Here is a 19,892-nt window from a genome sequence, read left to right as displayed (position 1 = left end):
CTGGGAACTTCTCCACTTCATCTGGCAGCACAGTATGGACATTATTCCACCACAGAAGTACTACTCCGAGCTGGTGTAAGTAGAGATGCCAGAACCAAAGTGGACCGAACGCCATTGCATATGGCCGCCTCTGAGGGCCACGCCAGCATAGTGGAAGTTTTGCTTAAGGTATGTGTTCTCTTTTTCTACTCTGCTTTTGAAAGTCAGCCCACAAAGGTTTATAAAACCATAGTGGTTTTGTAAGAGGGAGAAGGGAACTAGTTTTGTTACTGGCCAGGGTCCTTGGACTCCTTAATCAATAGAAGTTAGTAAGAGACCAGACAAGAAATTCAGGCAGGAAAGAAAAAAATAAAAAGAAATTCAGGCAGGGCTTTTTAGGGACTTGTGCTTCAGCATGAGGGAGTGAAAATAGGTAACAGGTTCTCTTGCTCATTCTTTGAGGAGGGAGAAGCTGGTCCCTTAAATAGGGTGAGGGTAGGGGCCAGTCCAGCCATTAGGTAGGAGGGGTTGCTTGAGTGGACTGCCCTCCCCCTTGGTGGAGCTGTGTATAGTACCCAGCTTTTGCTCCTAACACCTCAGAAGTGGCAGTTGGGATTTTGGTCGTTTTGTATTTAATGTTCATAATTTGCCCCAATCACACATGCAGTTATTTTTAGTCCCCATGGTTTCTCTGTATTCTGTTGCTAGAGGAGATATTTGTCCAGGTGTAGGCACTGCAGCAAAGGGTCTCAGGTCCCAGCCTGTCTCAGTTTGATTGAATGTCTGCCTTTTCTATGCCTGTTATCTCACTTTTTGTGTGTAACCATTCATTTAAATGAAAATTATCTTAAAGTTTTATTTTGTGGGGGGAAAAATTTTGTATGTATGTTTTTAGTTAAGTCAGACAGTTTATTTCTTAGATCTTGGTCTTTGCTATCAGCGACCCATAACTTTGTCTTACTCAACACATTTTAAATGTACATTGAAGGGAATGTTAGTTTGGATAATTAACAAACTAGTATGGACAGGGCTTTTTCTTTAATCATCTAAATGCCAAAGAGAAAATTCTGAAACAGAGAGTGTTAGATGTAGATATTCTTTTTTTTTTTTTTTAGATGTAGATATTCTTAATCTTTTTTATTCTAGCCTCTAGATCAACTTATCTAAAAAATATACAGTGTAAGCCATAAATACAAATCATATGTAATTCTAGATTTTCTATTAGCTACATTTAAAAAGTAAAAAAAGTTTTTCATATTATATTTTATTTAATTCAGTATGTATAAAAATTATTTCAATATGAATCAGTATAAAATTATTACTGAGATGTTTTACATCCTTTTTTTGGTGTGATGTCTTTGAATTCCTGTGTATTTATATACACAACATCTGTATTCAGACTACATATGTCTAGTGACTACCATTATGAATAGTGTACCTCTAGAAAGATCCCTATTAATTCATTATATTGCACTGGTTTTGAAAGCAAAGGATATTTTTGTGTAAATAAGGGGCTGGAGGGTTTTGGAGGAAGCCATATGGTTTTCCTTCACTCCTTATGCCATTTAGCCCTTCATGCTCATGACTGGGTGGCTGAAACAATAATTGCTGTATTCCTGAGAAATTAGAAAGAAGGCAGTTGGGAAAGCCAGCATGATAGGAAACTGACTAAGTAACAAATGTATGGTGATTCTGGGAACATGGATTATTCAGCACACAGAAATAAGAGTTGATCATGTTAGTAACAAATTCTTGGTTTAAAGCACAATGGTTAGTATTTTCATATCAGGACTTTTTTATATTTCATATTTTAGAAATTTCTTATTTTGAAATATTTTTATAGCATGGTGCTGATGTTAATGCAAAGGACATGTTGAAGATGACAGCTTTACATTGGGCCACGGAACACAATCATCAAGAGGTGGTGGAACTTTTAATCAAATATGGTGCTGATGTACACACGCAAAGTAAATTTTGTAAAACTGCATTTGATATTTCAATAGACAATGGAAATGAAGATTTAGCAGAGATACTACAGGTAACTTTTGGCTTTAACTTAAAATAGAAAATAATAAAGATCTCTGTCATATGAATGATTTAACTATTTAGCTTATAGGTTTTTTTTTTAAATTTATTTTTTAATTGAAGTATAGTTGCTTTACAGAATTTTGTTGTTTTCTGTCCAACCTCAACATGAATCAGCCATAGGTATACATATATCCCTTCCCTTTTGAGCCTCCTTCCCATCTCCCTCCCCATCCCATCCCTCTGGGTTGACACAGAGCCCCTGTTTGAGTTTCCTGAGCCATACAGCAAATTCCCATTGGGAATCTATTTTACATATGGTAATGTAAGTTTCCATGTTACTCTTTCCATACATCTCACCCTCTCTTCCCCTCTCCCCATGTCCGTAAGTCTATTCTCTATGTCTGTTTCTCCATTGCTGCCCAGTAAATAAATTCTTCAGAACCATTTTTTTAGATTCCATATATGTGTGTTAGAATACGATATTTATCTTTCTCTTTCTGACTCACTTCACTCTGTATAATAGGTTCTAGGTTCATCCACCTTATCAGAACTGACTCAAATGTGTTCCTTTTTATGGCTGAGTGATATTCCATTGTGTATATGTACCACAACTTCTTTATCCATTCATCTGTCGATGGGCATCTAGCTTGCTTCCATGTTCTAGCTATTGAAAATAATGTTGCAATGTACAACAGGATAGATTTTTCTTTTTCGACCCTGGTTTCCTCAGGGTATTATTTAGCTTATAGTTTTTCATTTTGGACATTATTTTGGACAGACCTATTCCTCTTTCACTTCCTTTTTGTTCATTACTGTTTATTTTCCTAATTATAAGACCATAGTCTTTGCATGTAACATTAGAAGATTAGATAAACTGATGAGTTTCGGTGTTTTTAAGGTTCTGAATTCCCTTCTAGACATTTTATTCTATTAATTATTTTATTGCATGTTTGGATACCATATCATTTTTCAACTCTGTTGTCCTCCCACTGAAGTTTTTTTTAAGTAACCATAATAATGTCCCCTTGGTGAGTAATGGTAGTCTTCATCATTCTGATCGGTTTATTTTTTCACCATCCTCAAAAAAGTCTGTTTATGAACACAGTTATTTATGGCTTTTGGACAAGTTTTCCTAATAACCAGCATTACGTCTCTTTTCTTTAGCTAGACAATATTGATGTAAATTATCTTCTTTACTTATTGCTTCTTGTTCTTCTTCCCAGTAGAACTCTTCTGTAAGACCCTATGAGTCTATTGAACTTCACCTAGTTACTTAAAATATGTTGTATATTCAGGGAAATAAACACATGCTGTGCTTCTTTCAATTTTTTTTTCTTCTGACTGCAGTTTGGGGCCTAGAATTGAGGATGGAGAACAATTGGGAAGGATGTGCTTTATATAGGTAGTGTTATATATTGCCAAACATAGTAGAGAATATAATTTTGATTTAAATAATTTGTTTTCTCTAACTACAGGGCAGCAGAATATCTTTCAGTTGTAATACATACATGTGTGTGTATATATATATATATATTTTTTTTTTTCCCTCCCCTCCGCACAGCTTGTAAGATCTTAGTTCCCTAGCCAAGAGCTGAACCTACACCCTTAGCATTGAAAGCACAGAGTCCTAAACACTGGCCCACCAGGGAGTTCCCTCAACTGTGTTCTGTAAAAGTCTCTCAGATACTAATTTCTCCTCACATGGGATTTTTGCTGCTTTATCTAATCAGGAAACTTAGGATATAAATCCATACCTATGATTTACTTCTGTACTTTCAATAGACCATAAACAAAGCTTTCCATTTGTATTATATAATTCTTGGATTACAGAATGTTCCTTTATATTTGTGTTTGTATGATATTAAAAGTCTGTGCTGTATGTTCTGATTGTAATTCTGAAAAACAGCTCTGGTAATTTGTTGCCTAGATTGCTATGCAGAACCAAATCAACACAAACCCAGAGAGTCCCGACACTGTGACGATACATGCTGCAACACCGCAGTTTATCATTGGACCTGGAGGGGTGGTGAACCTAACAGGTCTGGTATCTTCAGAAAATTCATCCAAGGCAACAGGTATTGAGATGCATATAGGATAGCTATTGGGATTTTATGCTTTAGTAGGTATACATCCTTTTAAGAAAGGACTGTTGGAGAATAAGGGTAAGATTATATTAGCCACCTTGGTTTTCTTTCTTATAATTGGCAAAAATCAAACTTTTATGAGAAAAATAATCTAAAGAAAGGTGATACTGCAAAACATACTTACAATATGACCTTTCAAAAGCTAATGCTATCCAAGCTTGTTTTCCCAAAACTAATATTATCTAAGCTTCATTTAACAGTTGAATAAAGTAAAGTAGTTTGTCAGAAAAATGCCCTAGATTAAATTCCTTAAAGATTCAAACCTGTTTTCTCCTTTCTTGTAGATGAAACGGGTGTGTCTGCTGTTCAGTTTGGAAACTCCTCTACATCAGTATTAGCTACGTTAGCTGCCTTAGCTGAAGCATCTGCTCCACTGTCCAATTCTTCCGAAACTCCAGGTTAGAAAAATAAGTCAAAATGTGTACATCAGAAGTTGGAGATTCAAATATTGACAAAGGCCAGGAAGAAAATTTGGAAGGTGAAAGGGGATAGGCTTGAGTTTATGGCCATCTGAGAAGGTCGGGCAGGGTGAGGGTGCCCATGCTATCCACTCTAGCTGATTTTATTAAGATCCTCAGTCTGTGTCGCCAGGTTCTGTTTTTTTCATGGGAAGCTGAAAATCTGGGTTTTAAAAGGATATAAAAATTTGGCAATCAATTAAAATTAATTAAAATTATTAACAAACTTGTATGATTCACGGGAAACATATCTGCTTACCCAATTTAGCTTTGTTTTACTAGGCTGTGACTTTGTGTAAAAAGTAGATAAATATATATGAACTTGCTGTCTTTCTCATAACTTAAATTTTGGCAGTTGTATTAGAATGACTTAAAATCTTAATGACTGACAAAACCAGGAAGTAGCATACCAACAACTACCATTATAGGCTAACCTGGGGTTAAATGATTACAGACAATATTAATAGCCAATTTAGATAAGGTTTACCTTATATTATATTATAAGGTTTACCTTATTATATTCGGTTGGCCAAAAAATTCGTTTGGGTGTTACAGAAAAACCCAAAAGAACGTTTTGGCCAACCCAGTACTTAACCAAACTAGTTCTTACTGTAATTATGTAAGTGAAATTCTTTTTTTAATTAGAGAATTAAAAAAACTCCACAAAATTATTTTTCTTACTGTAGTTTAAGCCACTATATTTGGACAGTGCTTATGAAAGTAAAGAATAATGTTGTTTTCATTATTTAAATTAATGGTTTTTTTTAGTGTGACTAATAATAATAACAACAACAGTTCACTGCGTGTTTACTGCGAGTGCTTTCAGGTCAGTTCAGTTGAGTTTGGTGTGTGCTTTGCACTGTGGCAAGCATTTTATTTACGATCTCATTTAATCTTCACCAGAAAGATTGAAGGTAGATATTACTGGATTTGTGTCTTTAAGGCGGTGACTGGAGGATGTATTTTTTAGGGGAGGGAGTACCTCTCTCTCTCCTTTCTCTCTCCCTCCCTCCCTCCCAACTCCCTCCCTCCCTTTCTCACCACACCTCCACCCCCAACTAGTGATAGTAAACATTTCTTCATTCTCCAGCTTCTTTAGCATTGTAACCAGTGTTTGAATCGAAACCTTTGTATTTGGGAATCTGAAGATTTTTCTGAATCCCCTTTTCACAGTAGCAGCTATGTGCATCATCCTATTGACGTGTGGCTTTTATGACCTGTGCCAAAGGATCTCTTCAGAACCTTTGTAATTGCAAAAGCGTTATCAGAGAAAGTTAATTTCATTGGTGGGTTTCTGTTTGATTAAACTTGTAAATATTTTTGCCTTTATTAAAGTACATATCACTGTAAATGCATCCTTTCTTCAAAGTCAGCTGAAGTATTGGCATTTAGACGTTTGGCTCCATGAATTGGTCATAACAACTTTTCTTCAACCTTTGAAAATGTTATGTGTGGTCTAGTCTGAGAGAATTGGTAATAATAGTTGACTTTTATTGCATGTGACTTGCAATCTTCTGTGAACACAATAATTTTTCATTTCACTGCTACGTCATAGTGGGATCTTTCTGAAGATACTTTAAGAGTTTGAATTAAGTTTAAGTTCAGGTGAGTACATTGACACCAGTGTAAACAACTCAGCTGAAGTGTGTAATCACATAAAGAAATAGCTTCTCACAGGTTGGTTTGCACATGCTCAGTCAAGTTATTTCTCTGCCTCTTGGCTGTCTAGTTTCTGTTGATATCAGTTGTCAGACTCATCCTAATTTAGAAATGTTGTATGATTTTTCAAGGACATCTCAGGATCTGGGAAATTAATTAATACGTCCATTTGTATATGATGAAATTGAGGTTTTGTGAAGGTTAAATAGTTTTGCACAAAGTAGCAAGGCTATTTAGTGATGAAAGGAAGTTCGTGCTCAAGGTCTGACTTATTCCTAAGTTGTGTGTCTGTGACTACTAAGTACACTGTTTCCTCTATGCAGTTTCTTCAGGTTATAATTTGGTTTGTGATAAGAATAAATATTTGTAATTATCACTACTTTTACTTCTGAGGTATATATGTTGAAACAGTCTGTTGAAATAAATGTCTTCCTTTTTGCCCTAAATGGCTGAAGAACAAAATATAAGAACCTTCAGTACACTAATTGGTCTGCTCAGATTCTTTCCTTTTACTGGTGCTAAGTATTGCAGTAAACATGTCTTCTGATGCTATATAACCAGACTGTAGCCGCAAGTGAACTGCGTTTGAAATGGAGGCTAGCTGGCATATATGGTCCTATATATAGAAAATTGGTGCTTATGATAGTCTAGGAAACCATGCTATTTCATTTGAACTATGGCTTTAAAACATTCTTTCATGATTATGTTAGAAGCGTCTTTGATGTATAAAACAAACCTTAATGTTAGTTGAATGGGAGCATCATAGAGGAAATTGGTCTAGTATAATGCTTTCACTGTGAAACCCAATGATACCTCCATCTTCTTGATGTTACAAGCAAATATAACTTCGGATTGCCAAAGTTTGATTAGAGTCTGTTACTAAATTACTTCCTTACTAGTATTTTTATTAAATATTTCCAGTTTTGTTCTTTCCTCATAAACCTTTATTTTGCTAAGCATTTAACTTGTTTGATTAAATTTTTCATCTCCATGCATAATTTTCATAATTCTTGGTCTAATAGAAGTACAAAAAAGTAATTCAATAAGTCTCATTATACCCTGATGAGTTTGGTGCTAATGTTCATTTTTACTGGTTTTTTGAGAGTTTTTGTTTCAGTTCCTGAGTCCATAGGCCTATGCTAATTTTCATAGTTATATTAAATAATTACTAGCGGAGAAAGCAATGGTACCCCACTCCAGTACTCTTGCCTGGAGAATCCCATGGACGGAGGAGCCTGGTGGGCTGCAGTTCATGGGGTCGCTGAGTTGGACACAGCTGAGCAACTTCACTTTCACTTTTCACTTTCATGCATTCAAGAAGGAAATGGCAACCCACTCCAGTGCTCTTGCCTGGAGAATCCCAGGGACAAAGGAGCCTGGTGGGCTGCCATCTATGGGGTCTCACAGAGTTGGACATGACTGAAGCGACTTAGCAGCAGCAGCAGCAGCTCTATCTTGGTACAGGTGAGGCCAGGAAAAGATGATGAAACAATTGATGTAAGTCATAAATTTAATTTGGCATCTGCCTGTAATGCAGGAGACCTGGGTTCGATCCCTGGGTTGGGAAGATCTCCTGGAGAAGGGAATGGTTACCCATTCCAGTATTCTTGCGTGGAGAATCCCATAGACAGAGGAGTCCGGTGGGCTACAGACCACAGGGTTGCAAAGAGTCAGACGCAACTAAGTGACCAACAGTTTCACTTTTGATGGTTAATATGTACAGGGTTCTTGCTATGAGCTTGTCATTGTGCTGAGTGGTTTACTTGCATTATTTGCATTATGTCATTTTGTTGTCACAATAGTCATCTGGTTAATATAAGGGATTACTCAGCAAACTCATAAGAAAGTGATACATCAATCAAAATGCTAAGTTATTTATTTTTAACTTCTTTTTAAGGAAGGATACAACTGTTTTTGATACATTAAATTAGCTCATTTTGGAAATAAATCAGTGAAAAAATTTCTAGCCTCTAATAAAAGTATCACGGCTTCCCTGGGGGGTCAGTGGTGAAGAATTTGCCTGCCAAGCAGGATATGAGGGTTCAGTGTCTGGGACGGGAAGATCAACTGGAGAAGGAAATGGCAACACACTCCAGTGTTCTTGCCTGGGAAGTCCCATGGACAGAGGAGCCTGGTGGGCTGCGGTCCATGGAGTGGCAAAAGAGTTGGAAATGACTTGGCGACCAAACAACAACAACAACAACAAAAAGTATGCCTCCACAGTTTACAAAATACTTGTTTAAAACATCCTTTATAGGAGCTTCCCTGGTGGTCCAGTGGTTAAGACTCTGCTCTTCTAATGCAGGGGACGTGAGTTTGATACTTGGTTGGGGAATTAAGATCCCACGTGCCCTGTGGGGAGTTCAAAATTTTTTTAAAAAATCAAAAAAATAAGTCCTTCATAATGTTGGAAAGGGATAATTCAGGAGAAATATCAGGCAACTCAAACATTAATATAATAGTTGTCATTTTCTATTATTAAAACTAGTAGAATTTTTGCTTGGAGATAGTTGGAAATGATCTTGTTAATTTATGTACCCAATGATTAGAAGGCTGTATTCCTTTAAATATTCTGTGATTCAAGTTTTCTACTAATTTAAACTCCTCTCAGTTATGTAGTTTGAATTAATATGATAATATCATAAGAGCAGCTTTCTTACATTTTGTGTGAATCAGAGTCACCTTCTCAATAATTCATTTGCCCCAGTTCTTTCCCAGTGGATTCTGATTCAGTAGGTTTAGGGTGAGGCCCTGACATCTATATTTTTAATGTGTTCTCAAAAGTGACTCTGATGGCACACCAAAATTTAAGAATTTGATGCAAATTTTAAAAGATCTATTTCTTACTACTAATACGTTGGATATAAAAACTATCTAAAGATTGTGAGTGTACTACAGCAAAGATTTGCTTGAATAATATATATTTCTTATTTATTTCATTTTTATGTGTAATTTAATATTTATTCAACTCTTTATGGGGTGCATAGGTGAATCTCTACTAAGGAAAAGATGTAAGCGAAAGGAATGGCTTTCTTAATAGCTTTAATAGTTGAGTATACTGCTACTTTGGTATAAGAAGATGAAAGAAAAACTATACAAAAAAACTATAAAAAAAGGTCTTCACGACCCAGATAATCATGATGGTGTGATCACTCACTCAGAGCCCGACATCCTGGAATGCACAGTCAAGTGGGCCAAGCATCATGACAAACAAAGCTAGTGGAGGTGATGGAATTCCAGTGGACCTAAAATCCTAAAAGATGATGCTGTGAAAGTGCTGCACTCAGTATGCCAGCAAATCTGGAAAACTCAGCATGGCCACAGGACTGGAAAAGATCAGTTTTCATTCCAATCCCAAAGAAAGGCAATGCCAAAGAATGCTCATACTACTACTACTACTAAGTCGCTTCAGTCGTGTCCGACTCTGTGCAACCCCATGGACTGCAGCCTACCAGGCTTCTCTGTCCGTGGGATTCTCCAGGCAAGAACACTGGAGTGGGTTGCCATTTCCTTCTCGAATGCATGAAAATGGAAAGTGAAAGGGAAGTCGTTCAGTCGTGTCCGACTCTTAGCGACCCCATGGACTGCAGCCTACCAGGCTCTTCCATCCATGGGATTTTCCAGGCAACAGTACTGGAGTGGGGCGCCATTGCCTTCTCCCAAGAATGCTCATACTACCGCACAATTGCACTCATCTCACATGCTAGCAAAGTAATGCTCAAAATTCTCCAAGCCAGGCTTCAACAGTATGTGAACTGTGAACTTCCAGATGTTCAAGCTGGATTTAGAAAAGGCAGAGGAACCAGAGATCAAATTGCCAACATCTGTTGGATCATCAAAAAAGCAAGAGAGTTCCAGAAAAACATCTGCTTTATTGACTACACCAAAGCCATTGACTATATGGATCACCACAAACTGGAAAATTCTTGAAGAGATGGGAATACCAGACCACCTGATCTGCCTCCTGAGAAATATGTATGCAGGTCAGGAAGCAACAGTTAGAACTGGACATGGAACAACAGTTCAGTCGTTCAGTCGTGTCCGACTCTTTGCAACCCCATGGACTGCAGCACGCCAGGCCTCCATGTCTATCACCAACTCCCAGAGTTTACTCAAACTCATGTCCATTGAGTTGGTGATGCCATCCACCCATCTTATCCTCTGTCGTCCCCTTCTCCTCCCACCTTCAATCTTTCCCAGCATCAGGGTCTTTTCAAATGAGTCAGCTCTTTGCATCAGGTGGCCAAAGTATTGGAGTTTCAGCTTCAGCATCAGTCATTCCAATGAATATTCAGGACTGATTTCCTTTAAGATGGACTGGTTGGATCTCCTTGCAGTCTAAGGGACTCTCAAGAGTCTTCTCCAACACCACAGTTCAAAAGCATCAATTCTTCGGTGCTCAGCTTTATTTATAGTCCAACTCTCGCATCCATACATGACTATTGGAGAAACCATAGCTTTGACTAGATGGACCTTTGTTGGTAAAGTAATGTCTCAGCTTTTTAATATGCTGTCTAGATTGATCATAACTTTTCTTTCAAGGAGCAAGCGTCTTTTAATTTCATGGCTTCAGTCACCATCTGCAGTGATTTTGGAGCCCAAAAAGATAAAAGTCTGTCACTGTTTCCACTGTTTCCCCATCTATTTGCCATGAAGTGATGGGACCAGATGCCATGATCTTTGTTTTCTGAATGTTGAGTTTTAAGCCAACTTTTTCACTCTCCTCTTGCACTTTCATCAAGAGGCTCTTTAGTTCTTCACTTTCTGCCATAAGGGTGGTGTCATCTGCATATCTGAGGTTATTGATATTGCTTCATCCAGCCCAGCATTTCTCATGATGTACTCTTGCATAGAAGTTAAATAAGCAGGGTGGATATACAGCTTTGACATACTCCTTTCCTGATTTGGAACCAGTCTGTTGCTCCATGTCCAGTTCTAACTGTTGCTTCCTGATCTGCCTACTGATTTCTCAAGAGGCAGGTCGGGTGGTCTGATATTCCCATCTCTTTAAGAATTTTCCACAGTTTGTTGTGATCCACACAGTCAAAGGCTTTGGTATAGTCAATAAAGTGGAAGTAGATGTTATTCTAGAGCTCTTGCTTTTTCAGTGATCCAACAGATGTTAGCAATTTGATTTCTGGTTCCTCTGCCTTTTCTAAATCCAGCGTGGTCATCTGGCAGTTCATGGTTAATGTACTGTTGAAGCCTGGCTTGGAGAATTTTGAGCATTCTTGAGTAGTGTGTGAGATGAGTGCAATTATGCCATAGTTTGAGCATTCTTGGCATTGCCTTTCTTTGGGATTGGAATGAAAACTGACCTTTTCCAGTCCTGTGGCCACTGCTGAGTTTTCCAAATTTGCTGGCATATTGAGTGCAGCACTTTCACAGCATCATTTTTTAGGATTTGAAATAGGGCAACTGGAATTCCATCACCTCCACTAGTTTTGTTCACAGCGATGCTTCCTAAGGCCCACTTGACTTTGCATTCCAGGATGTCTGGCTCTAGGTGAGTGATCACACCATCGTGATTATCTGGGTTGTGAAGATCTTTTTCGTATAGTTTCTCTGTGTATTCTCGTATTGCAAGGAGATCCAACCAGTCCATCCTAAAGGAAATCTGTCTGGAATATTCATTGGAAGGACTGATGCTGAAGCTGAAACTCCAATACTTTGACCACCTGATGCAAAGAACTGATTCATTTAAAAAGACCCTGATGCTGGGAAAGATTGAAGGTGGGAGGTGAAGTGGATGGCAGAGGATGAGATGGTTGGATGGCATCACCAACTCAATGGACATGAGTTTGAATAAACTCCAGGAGTTGGTGATAGACAGGGAGGCCAGGCTTGCTTTAGTCCATGGGGTCGCAAGGAGTCGGACACAACTGAGCAACTGAACTGAGTCACTGATACTGCTACTTAATCTTTTTAAGAATTGATTTATTAAGGAGCAAGCTTCAGGTAATTAGGATATAATTTTTTTTTCCTCTTTATATTATTTTTTTTTCAGTTTTATTTTTTATTTACTTTACAATATTGTAGTGGTTTTTGCCAAACATTGACATGAATCCACCATGGGTGTACATGTGTTCCCCATCCTGAACCCTCCTCCCACCTTTCTCCCCTTCCCATCCCTCTGGGTCATCCCAGCACACCAGCCCCGAGCACCCTGTATCATGCATCGAACCTGGACTAGCAATTCATTTCACATATGATATTATACATGTTTCAATGCCATTCTCCCAAATCATCCCACCCTCGCCCTCTCCTACAGAGTCCAAAAGACTGTTCTATACATGTGTGTCTCTTTTACTGTCTCACATACAGGGTTATCATTACCATCTTTCTAAATTCCATATATATGCGTTAGTATACTGTATTGGTGTTTTTCTTTCTGGCTTACTTCACCCTGTATAATAGGCTCCAGTTTCATCCACCTCATTAGAACTGATTCAAATGTATTCTTTTTAATGGCTGAGTAATATTGGATTGTGTATATGTACCACAGCTTTCCTATCCATTCATCTGCTGATGGGCATCTAGGTTGCTTTCATGTCCTGGCTATTATAAACAGTGCTGCGATGAACATTGGGGTACACGTGTCTCTTTCAATTGTGGTTCAATTAGGATATAATTAAAATAAAAATGTGATACCTATTGTCAAAATCATATGTCTCAAATTGACATGAGAAGGATATTATCATTTTGAGCACTTCAAATATAAAACAGAGTAATTATTCACTGTCATAGTCTGTAGATTCATTAAGGTTTATTTATCTGTAACTCATGTGCCTCTTAAAAGTTTTTCTTTATTTGTACACACTGTTACTTGGTATACTGATTTCTGCCCAAACAGATAAGAAAAATTTTATAGATGATAGCTACTCCTATGAAATTGTATTTTAGCAGGTGCTGATTAGTAAGCTTTGATAAAATTTTGATTTAAAGAAAAGATTACCTCTTTATAAAAAATGTATATGTATATACACTCTGTCAGGGACTAAGTGTGGACATCTATTTAAACTGAGGGAATGTGTTTCTTTTTCATCTTTTAACTCACCTCTAAGTTAAGAAGGTTTCTATTTGCTGGAAGTTACCATCATAGTGTTTGATAATTTTAAGAATTATATTTTTCTTTTGTCTGATATTTCATCTTCTTATACCAAATAAATCTGATTTGCAGTCTAGTTGTGGTTCATTTTTGCTTGTTAGTATTTAAGTTCTTTTGCTTTATTTGATTTGTCATAGTAGTTACCTAGCCAGGTAAGAGATTTACCGTCAGAAAATAATGTATGAGTTCTAGATGTTTAGATACATTTGACCATTTCACTTGACTAGAAAGTTGTGCAGAGGTTTCCTTAAAATATGCTTTTTTATTTTTTTCTTATGCTCTCATTTCACTAATTTTAGAAAAAGCAAACATCTTCCTGAAACATACATATTTGAAATGTTCTCTTAGTATATTTTCCTGTGCATGAAACTAAGGGGAGTTTAGTTAGGAGTCTGTGGCACTCACCTGGGGAAGAAGTAATGGTAGCATGGATTAAGACCTGGCAAAGAGATAATAAGAAGTGAATGGAGTTGAGAGTTATTTGGATCATAGCTCAGTTGGTAAAGAATCCACCTGTAATGCAGGAGACCCTTGCTCGATTCCTAGTTTGAGAAGGTCCACTGGAAAAGCGATAGGCTACCCACTCCAGTATTCTTTGTCTTCCCTTGTGGCTGAGATGGTAAAGAATCTGCCTCCAATGTGGGAGACCTGGGTTCGATTCCTGGGTTGGGAAGATCCCCTGGAAAAGGGAAAGGCCATCCACTCTGGTATTCTGGCCTGGAGAATTCCACAGTCCATAGGGTCACAAAGAGCCAGACACGACTGAATGACTTTCACTTACACTTTATTTGGATATAGAATTGGAAGTTAAAATTGTTAGATGTAGGCCTTAAATATACAGTGTAGTTTTAGTCCTTTTGAAATTAGCTCTCAGAAAACTCTATTTTATGGCTTTTGTTTGCAGTCTCACATTGATGTTGCATTGCTTAGACTTATTTTTTTTCTTGTGGCACAGCTTTATAATCCCTTGACTAAATGAATATCTGTGACTACCCTTCTTTTTGTCTTTAGTGCATCTTTGACTAATTGTTAATACAGTGGTTTTTCCAAAGGTATAATGAGTCTGGTGGCTGTTTCCCTCCTTTCTCCTAATAGTGAATTGGCTTTCAGGGATAAGTTAGTGGAGCTGATAATATTGTTTTGTTTTTGCCTGTTTTTTTTTTTTTTTTAAATTTCAGATTCGAATTCAGGAGATAATACTTCTGAAATGTTATGCTTTTCTTCAGTAAGCATAGTTTCTGTTTTATTGTTGAAATGTTTATATACATAGAATTTTCAGTCTTTTAAGAATACCTCAAAGACAGTTTTTTCCTTATCTTAGTTGAATTTTATGGCATTAAAATTCAAAAGTTAGGTTGAATAAGAGGTCTCAAATATTTTCAAAGATGGTGCAGGTTATCTAGCCTCTCTTTGTATATTACAGCTTGACTTTTAAATCAGCAATGAATATTTATTAGTTATTTTGTTTTATCTAGGAGTTTTATATTTGGATATATCTGTGGATTTATAGTTTTTTTTAATGACATTCTTTGTAAAGTTTTTAGGTTTTCTCTTTTATTCTTATATGTTTCAACACTTCACTGTTACGTTGTTCTTAGGATTACTCAGGGGCTACTTTGTTTTCTTACATAATTGGTTTCCTTATAATTTTTTCTTAATTCCTCACCAAAGTACAACTTAAAAAGAAAGCTTTTTAGATGAAAGGCCAGAACTCTGTTATCTTAATGATGGTCATTGCAAAGAATACAAAGATGAAAGTTCGAGTTGTGTCTTGATTATGTGTGATCTCAGAAATTTCTTATGTATGATTATGTTTTAGAAATATTTGCTACTTACAGGTACCATTCATCCAGAGTGAACATTTCTTTTTCATATGGATATTTAAAAGAAAAATCAAAGCAATAGTTAATGTGTTTGAAAACCTCGGTAGTTATTCTATCGAATATATTACTGTTTTATGCCCTACATTTCATTTTATAATTATCTTCCTGAAATTTTCTTAAGTGCTTGGTGATAAAGTGTAATTATTGTTTAAGACAAACAAAAATGAGAGAACCGAAAACATAAAGATTATTTGCATTTTGAATATCATCTGTGGTTTGTATTGTGATCTCTGATTACCCAAGTAACAGAGTCGCAGAGTTACAGCCATATCTCTTGCCATGAGTTCATCCTTGAAAACTAGGGTTTTGTTTAAAAAAAGGAGTTTGTTTAATTAAGGCATATCTGTATTTAGTGAATCCTGTGGTTGTTGATATCCAGGTTGTTCTACTGGAAGTTGGTAGCAGCTTAGCATGTTTCAGAGTAAATGTGTATCTGAAGGGTAGCATGACTTTAGGAGAGAATTATTTTATTTCATTACACTTTTGGTAAAGTGTTACCTCAAATAACACATTTCAGAGAACCATATCATTTAGAAATAGTTTTTTTTGTCATTTCCTTTTTCAGAATTAGTTATATTAAAACTTTTTTTCATAGAAAAATTGGAGAATGAACTTTATACCTTGTACCTGTATTCACACCTGTTAACATCTTGCCACCACTGCATGTTCACACACAGACACATGCTTTTATTTTGCCAAATTATCTGAAAGTAGGTTACAGGCATCATGGCACTTGATCCTTAAATTCTTTAGCATGTATCTACCAAGAACAAGGACACTTCCTACATACTCACTGTTCTATTATATTTTCTACAAACATAAACATTAATTTAGTAATACTATCTGACATGTGATTCATATTCAAGTTTCCTCAACCCCAAAATGTCCTTTATAATGGTTTGTTTTCATCTGGGATCCAGTCAGAATTCACACACTGTATTCAATTATTTTGTCTTTTGAGTCTCCCCCAAACTAGGATAGTCCTGCTGTATTGCCCTTTTTTTTTTTTTTTTTTAATACTTAAAAAAATCTGTTTATTTGGCTGTGGAGGGTCTTAGTTGAGGCCCGTGGGATTTAGTTCCTTGACCAGATCTAGCTCCCTTTGTTGGGAGCACGGAGTCTTAGCCACAGGACCACCAGGGAAGGTCCCCTTGCTTGTTCTTTATGACTTTGAACTCTGTAGATTCATTTGAACATTTTGTCTCTCAAAAACATTTCACCAGTATTTTTTTTTTAACATCCATTGGTGATGCTTTCTGAAATAAGTTATTACACTGGGGGTTACAGTGATAATTTTTCTTCTTTTGTTAATTAATGTCATTCTTCTATCAAGAAGATCCTAGTTCTTTCCCCCTTTCTCTCTTCTTTCATGAGATATTATCATGGATAAGTGGATTTTTAAAAATTCAGTGTGTTTGCTGTCCATTTGCTGTCATTTTTCCTTTTGATGCCTTTTTTTTTTAATGTGTAACATATATATATAGAAAAATCCGTTAATGTATAGTTTAATGAATTGTCACAAGGTAAATACTCTTGTCTAATCTCATTGCTCAGTTCATAAATGGAAAGTACTCATTATGTATACTGTGTCTGATTTACACCACCCAGTATGCTCTTTTGTCAGATTTATCCATGTTTTGTATTTAGTCACTTTAATTGCTATGTAGTATTCCAGTGTGTGAATCTACCGTTTTGTTAACCAGTTTGTTTATTCATTCTACTTTTGACGGATATCTGATTTGTTTCAAGTTTTTGACTAATATGAGTAAAGCTGATATGAATGTTTGTGAGTATATCTTTTGGGATCAGTAGTTGGGTATAGAATTGCCTGTGGGAAAGGATTTTGGCAATTTCTTTACCTAGGCAAGACCTGGAGTGCTGCTGTTTTCAGCTGCCAGAATCCTGTCTGAAACTTTCATGAAATACTGAGAGCATAGTTTTGAATTTTATTTATGTAAATGTTAATGTATTATTTGATATCCAACAGTACCAGATCTATGTGCCACTTATTATAAAGGCAACCCTTGCTCACACAATCCAAAAAGGGAATGTTGTTTATTCTGTCTGCTTGAGAAGTACAGAGCTCCATGTTTTGTTGGATGGGAAATGTATATCAACTCATTTGTAAATTTAGATGGAGTATCACCACATACAGTATTTTATTTTTTGGATTTTAGAATTTTATTAAGATGGTGTAAGTACTTTGTCATATCTGTGACCTTAGGAGATCTTATAAATTTTGCACCTCATAGAACTAAATGAAGGCAGTTTATTTAAACACATGTATGCATACATAGCTGAAACTCCCTTATTGTAAATTGTGGAACTTGTAATCAGCTGTTTATATAGGTATCTACAGCACCACTAGAGACTGAATTTAAAAACCATGTAAAAGCTCTCCTGTATAAGAAAAATGGCTTCCCTGGGGGCTTAGATTGTGAAGAATCTGCCTGCCATGCCGGAGACCCGGGTTCGATCACTGGTTTAGGAAGATCCCCTGGAGGAGGGCATGGCAACCCATTCCAGTATTCTTGCCCGGAGAATCCCATGGACAGAGGAGCCTAGCAGGCTACAGTCCATGTAGTCGCAAAGAGTCGGACACAGCTGAGTGGATAGCACACTCATAAGAAAGAAGCAAGGACAGCAAAAGTAGCAGAGTAAAAACAAACTTCTCTTCATGCTTCTATGTATGTTCATTGATTTTCACTTTTTTTTTTCCAGTAGTGGCTACGGAGGAAGTAGTTACTGCAGAATCTGTGGATGGTGCAATTCAGCAAGTAGTTAGTTCAGGGGGTCAGCAAGTCATCACAATAGTTACAGATGGAATTCAGCTTGGAAATTTGCACTCCATTCCAACAAGTGGAATAGGTCAGCCCATCATTGTGACCATGCCAGATGGACAACAAGGTGGGTAGAAGGCATTTACATAAATGGTGTTTATTGTTAATTCTCAGGAAATTGGACAGTACTTTTTCCTAGGCCATTTAATACAATTCAGATATTGTATGAGCTTGTAAAAACACTATGTGAGAAAAGGCTACTTAAAAAGAAGTTGGACACGGTGGCAACTTTTAGCAGCTTTGTTGATAATTGTCCCATTTTTTTCATTTTGAGTAATAAGAGAGTAGTAATAAAATGGATGAAACATAAGCCCCAGATACATTTTAATCAAACTAAAAGGCTGAGAAAACCACAAAATTCCATATTTTAAGTGATTGCCAAAAACATCTTAAAATCTAAGCCAAGGCAGGAGAACCCTCAGGGAAACCCGTAGTTGTGCATCAAGAAAAGGAGTTGAGCTCAGAAATCAGCAATAAATATACACTTCCAGCAAGACAGCGCCCAGTCTGAGTGGGCAGTGCTGCAAGTAGGGTTAAGATAGACTAGACGTGAAAGCTGCAGGAAGCAGAAAGAGAAGGTGCAGAAAGTTCCTATCTGAGCAAGCATCACCCTGTACCCAGTATTTCCCAATCCCTGCCCTGATCTAAAAGAAAAGTATGTGCACATATAACCTTCTGGAAAATGACTCAGGATTGTAAAGACTAAGTCGTCTTCATGGCCATGAAGAAACTGGGGGAAAGAGAGGGCTGGAGGGAGAAGTCCTCCTAAACTACGTTTGATTGAGAGTGGCAGGGAGGTATGGCCTTGCAGAGAGACTAGGTCTCAAGGGAAGATTTTGTTTCTTTAGCAGTAGAGGAGGAAACGCTTGACCTGTGAAGCCTGGGAGGCTTTTCTCTCATGCAGGTGCTCCAGGATTTGGATCAAGACCAAGTACTTTCACAAGTTTTAAGAACTAATTCTAACTATATAGAAAAGAAGAAGCTTTCACTCCAATTAAAATAAATAAATTTATATTTAAAAAAAGCTTTCAGAGTATTTGTTTTAAGCAAATACAACACTGTTTCCAAAACTTGATATTAAACACACAGACTAATCTCATTGATGAACAAATGGAAAGAAACTCATGTTTTTGGATCAAATGACTCACTGTCATAAAGCTCTCAATTCTTCCTGACCTAATTGATAAGTGTGATGTGATGGGGGCGAAAGGCTGTACTAATTTACTAGGACTGCCATACAAACTATCACAGTCTGGGTAACTTAACAGAAACTTATCTTCTCACAGTACTGTAGGCTGAAAGTCCAAGATCAAGGCACTGGCAGGCTTGGTTCCTTCCGAGGCCTTTCTCCTTGCTTACAGGTGGTTGCCTCCTTGCTGTGTCCTCACAGAGTCATCCCTCAGTCTGTGTGTCTTCTGCGACCCAACCTCTTACAAGGACAGCAGTCACACTGTGTTAGGACCCACTCAAAGGACCTCATTTTACCTGTTTAACCTTTTTAAAGGTCCTGTCTCCAAATGCATTCTGAGGTACTGAGGATTAGGAAGGACTTAAACATTTGAATTTTGAGGGGGACACAATTTAGGCCATAATAAAAACCAATAGGTCTTTTTTTGGAACTTGCCAAACTGATTCTGAAATTTATATTGATGAAAGAGGAGGAAGAGCAATGAGGGGAACTTACTGAATATTAGTAGAAACATTTAAAGCCTTCACAATTTAAAATTATAAATGGCATATGATTATATAGACTATGTAGACAGTCCAGTGAAACAAATGTAAACTTCTCAGTT

The 19,892-nt window shown here is 37.0% G+C and overlaps 1 protein-coding gene across 7 annotated transcripts in view; it reads left to right on the top strand.

Moving 5' to 3' along the window:
- Positions 1 to 19,892, top strand: part of GABPB1 (GA binding protein transcription factor subunit beta 1) — a 72,303-nt gene that overhangs the window by 45,374 nt on the left and 7,037 nt on the right. For 4 of the 7 annotated variants that reach the window (XM_070377886.1, XM_005892165.2, XM_070377888.1 and 1 more), the window contains 5 exons: positions 1 to 168; positions 1,823 to 2,017; positions 3,935 to 4,082; positions 4,436 to 4,549; positions 17,981 to 18,166. In XM_070377886.1, coding sequence (XP_070233987.1) covers positions 1 to 168; positions 1,823 to 2,017; positions 3,935 to 4,082; positions 4,436 to 4,549; positions 17,981 to 18,166 — 811 coding nt within the window. The remainder of the gene's footprint in view (positions 169 to 1,822; positions 2,018 to 3,934; positions 4,083 to 4,435; positions 4,550 to 17,980; positions 18,167 to 19,892) is intronic. The other 3 variants (XM_005892167.3, XM_070377885.1, XM_070377887.1) reach the window with 3 other exon arrangements.

The sequence above is a fragment of the Bos mutus genome, chromosome 10 (assembly GCF_027580195.1).
Source record: "Bos mutus isolate GX-2022 chromosome 10, NWIPB_WYAK_1.1, whole genome shotgun sequence".
Classification (NCBI taxonomy): Eukaryota; Metazoa; Chordata; class Mammalia; order Artiodactyla; family Bovidae; genus Bos; species Bos mutus.
This window is presented reverse-complemented; position numbering and strand designations above follow the sequence as displayed.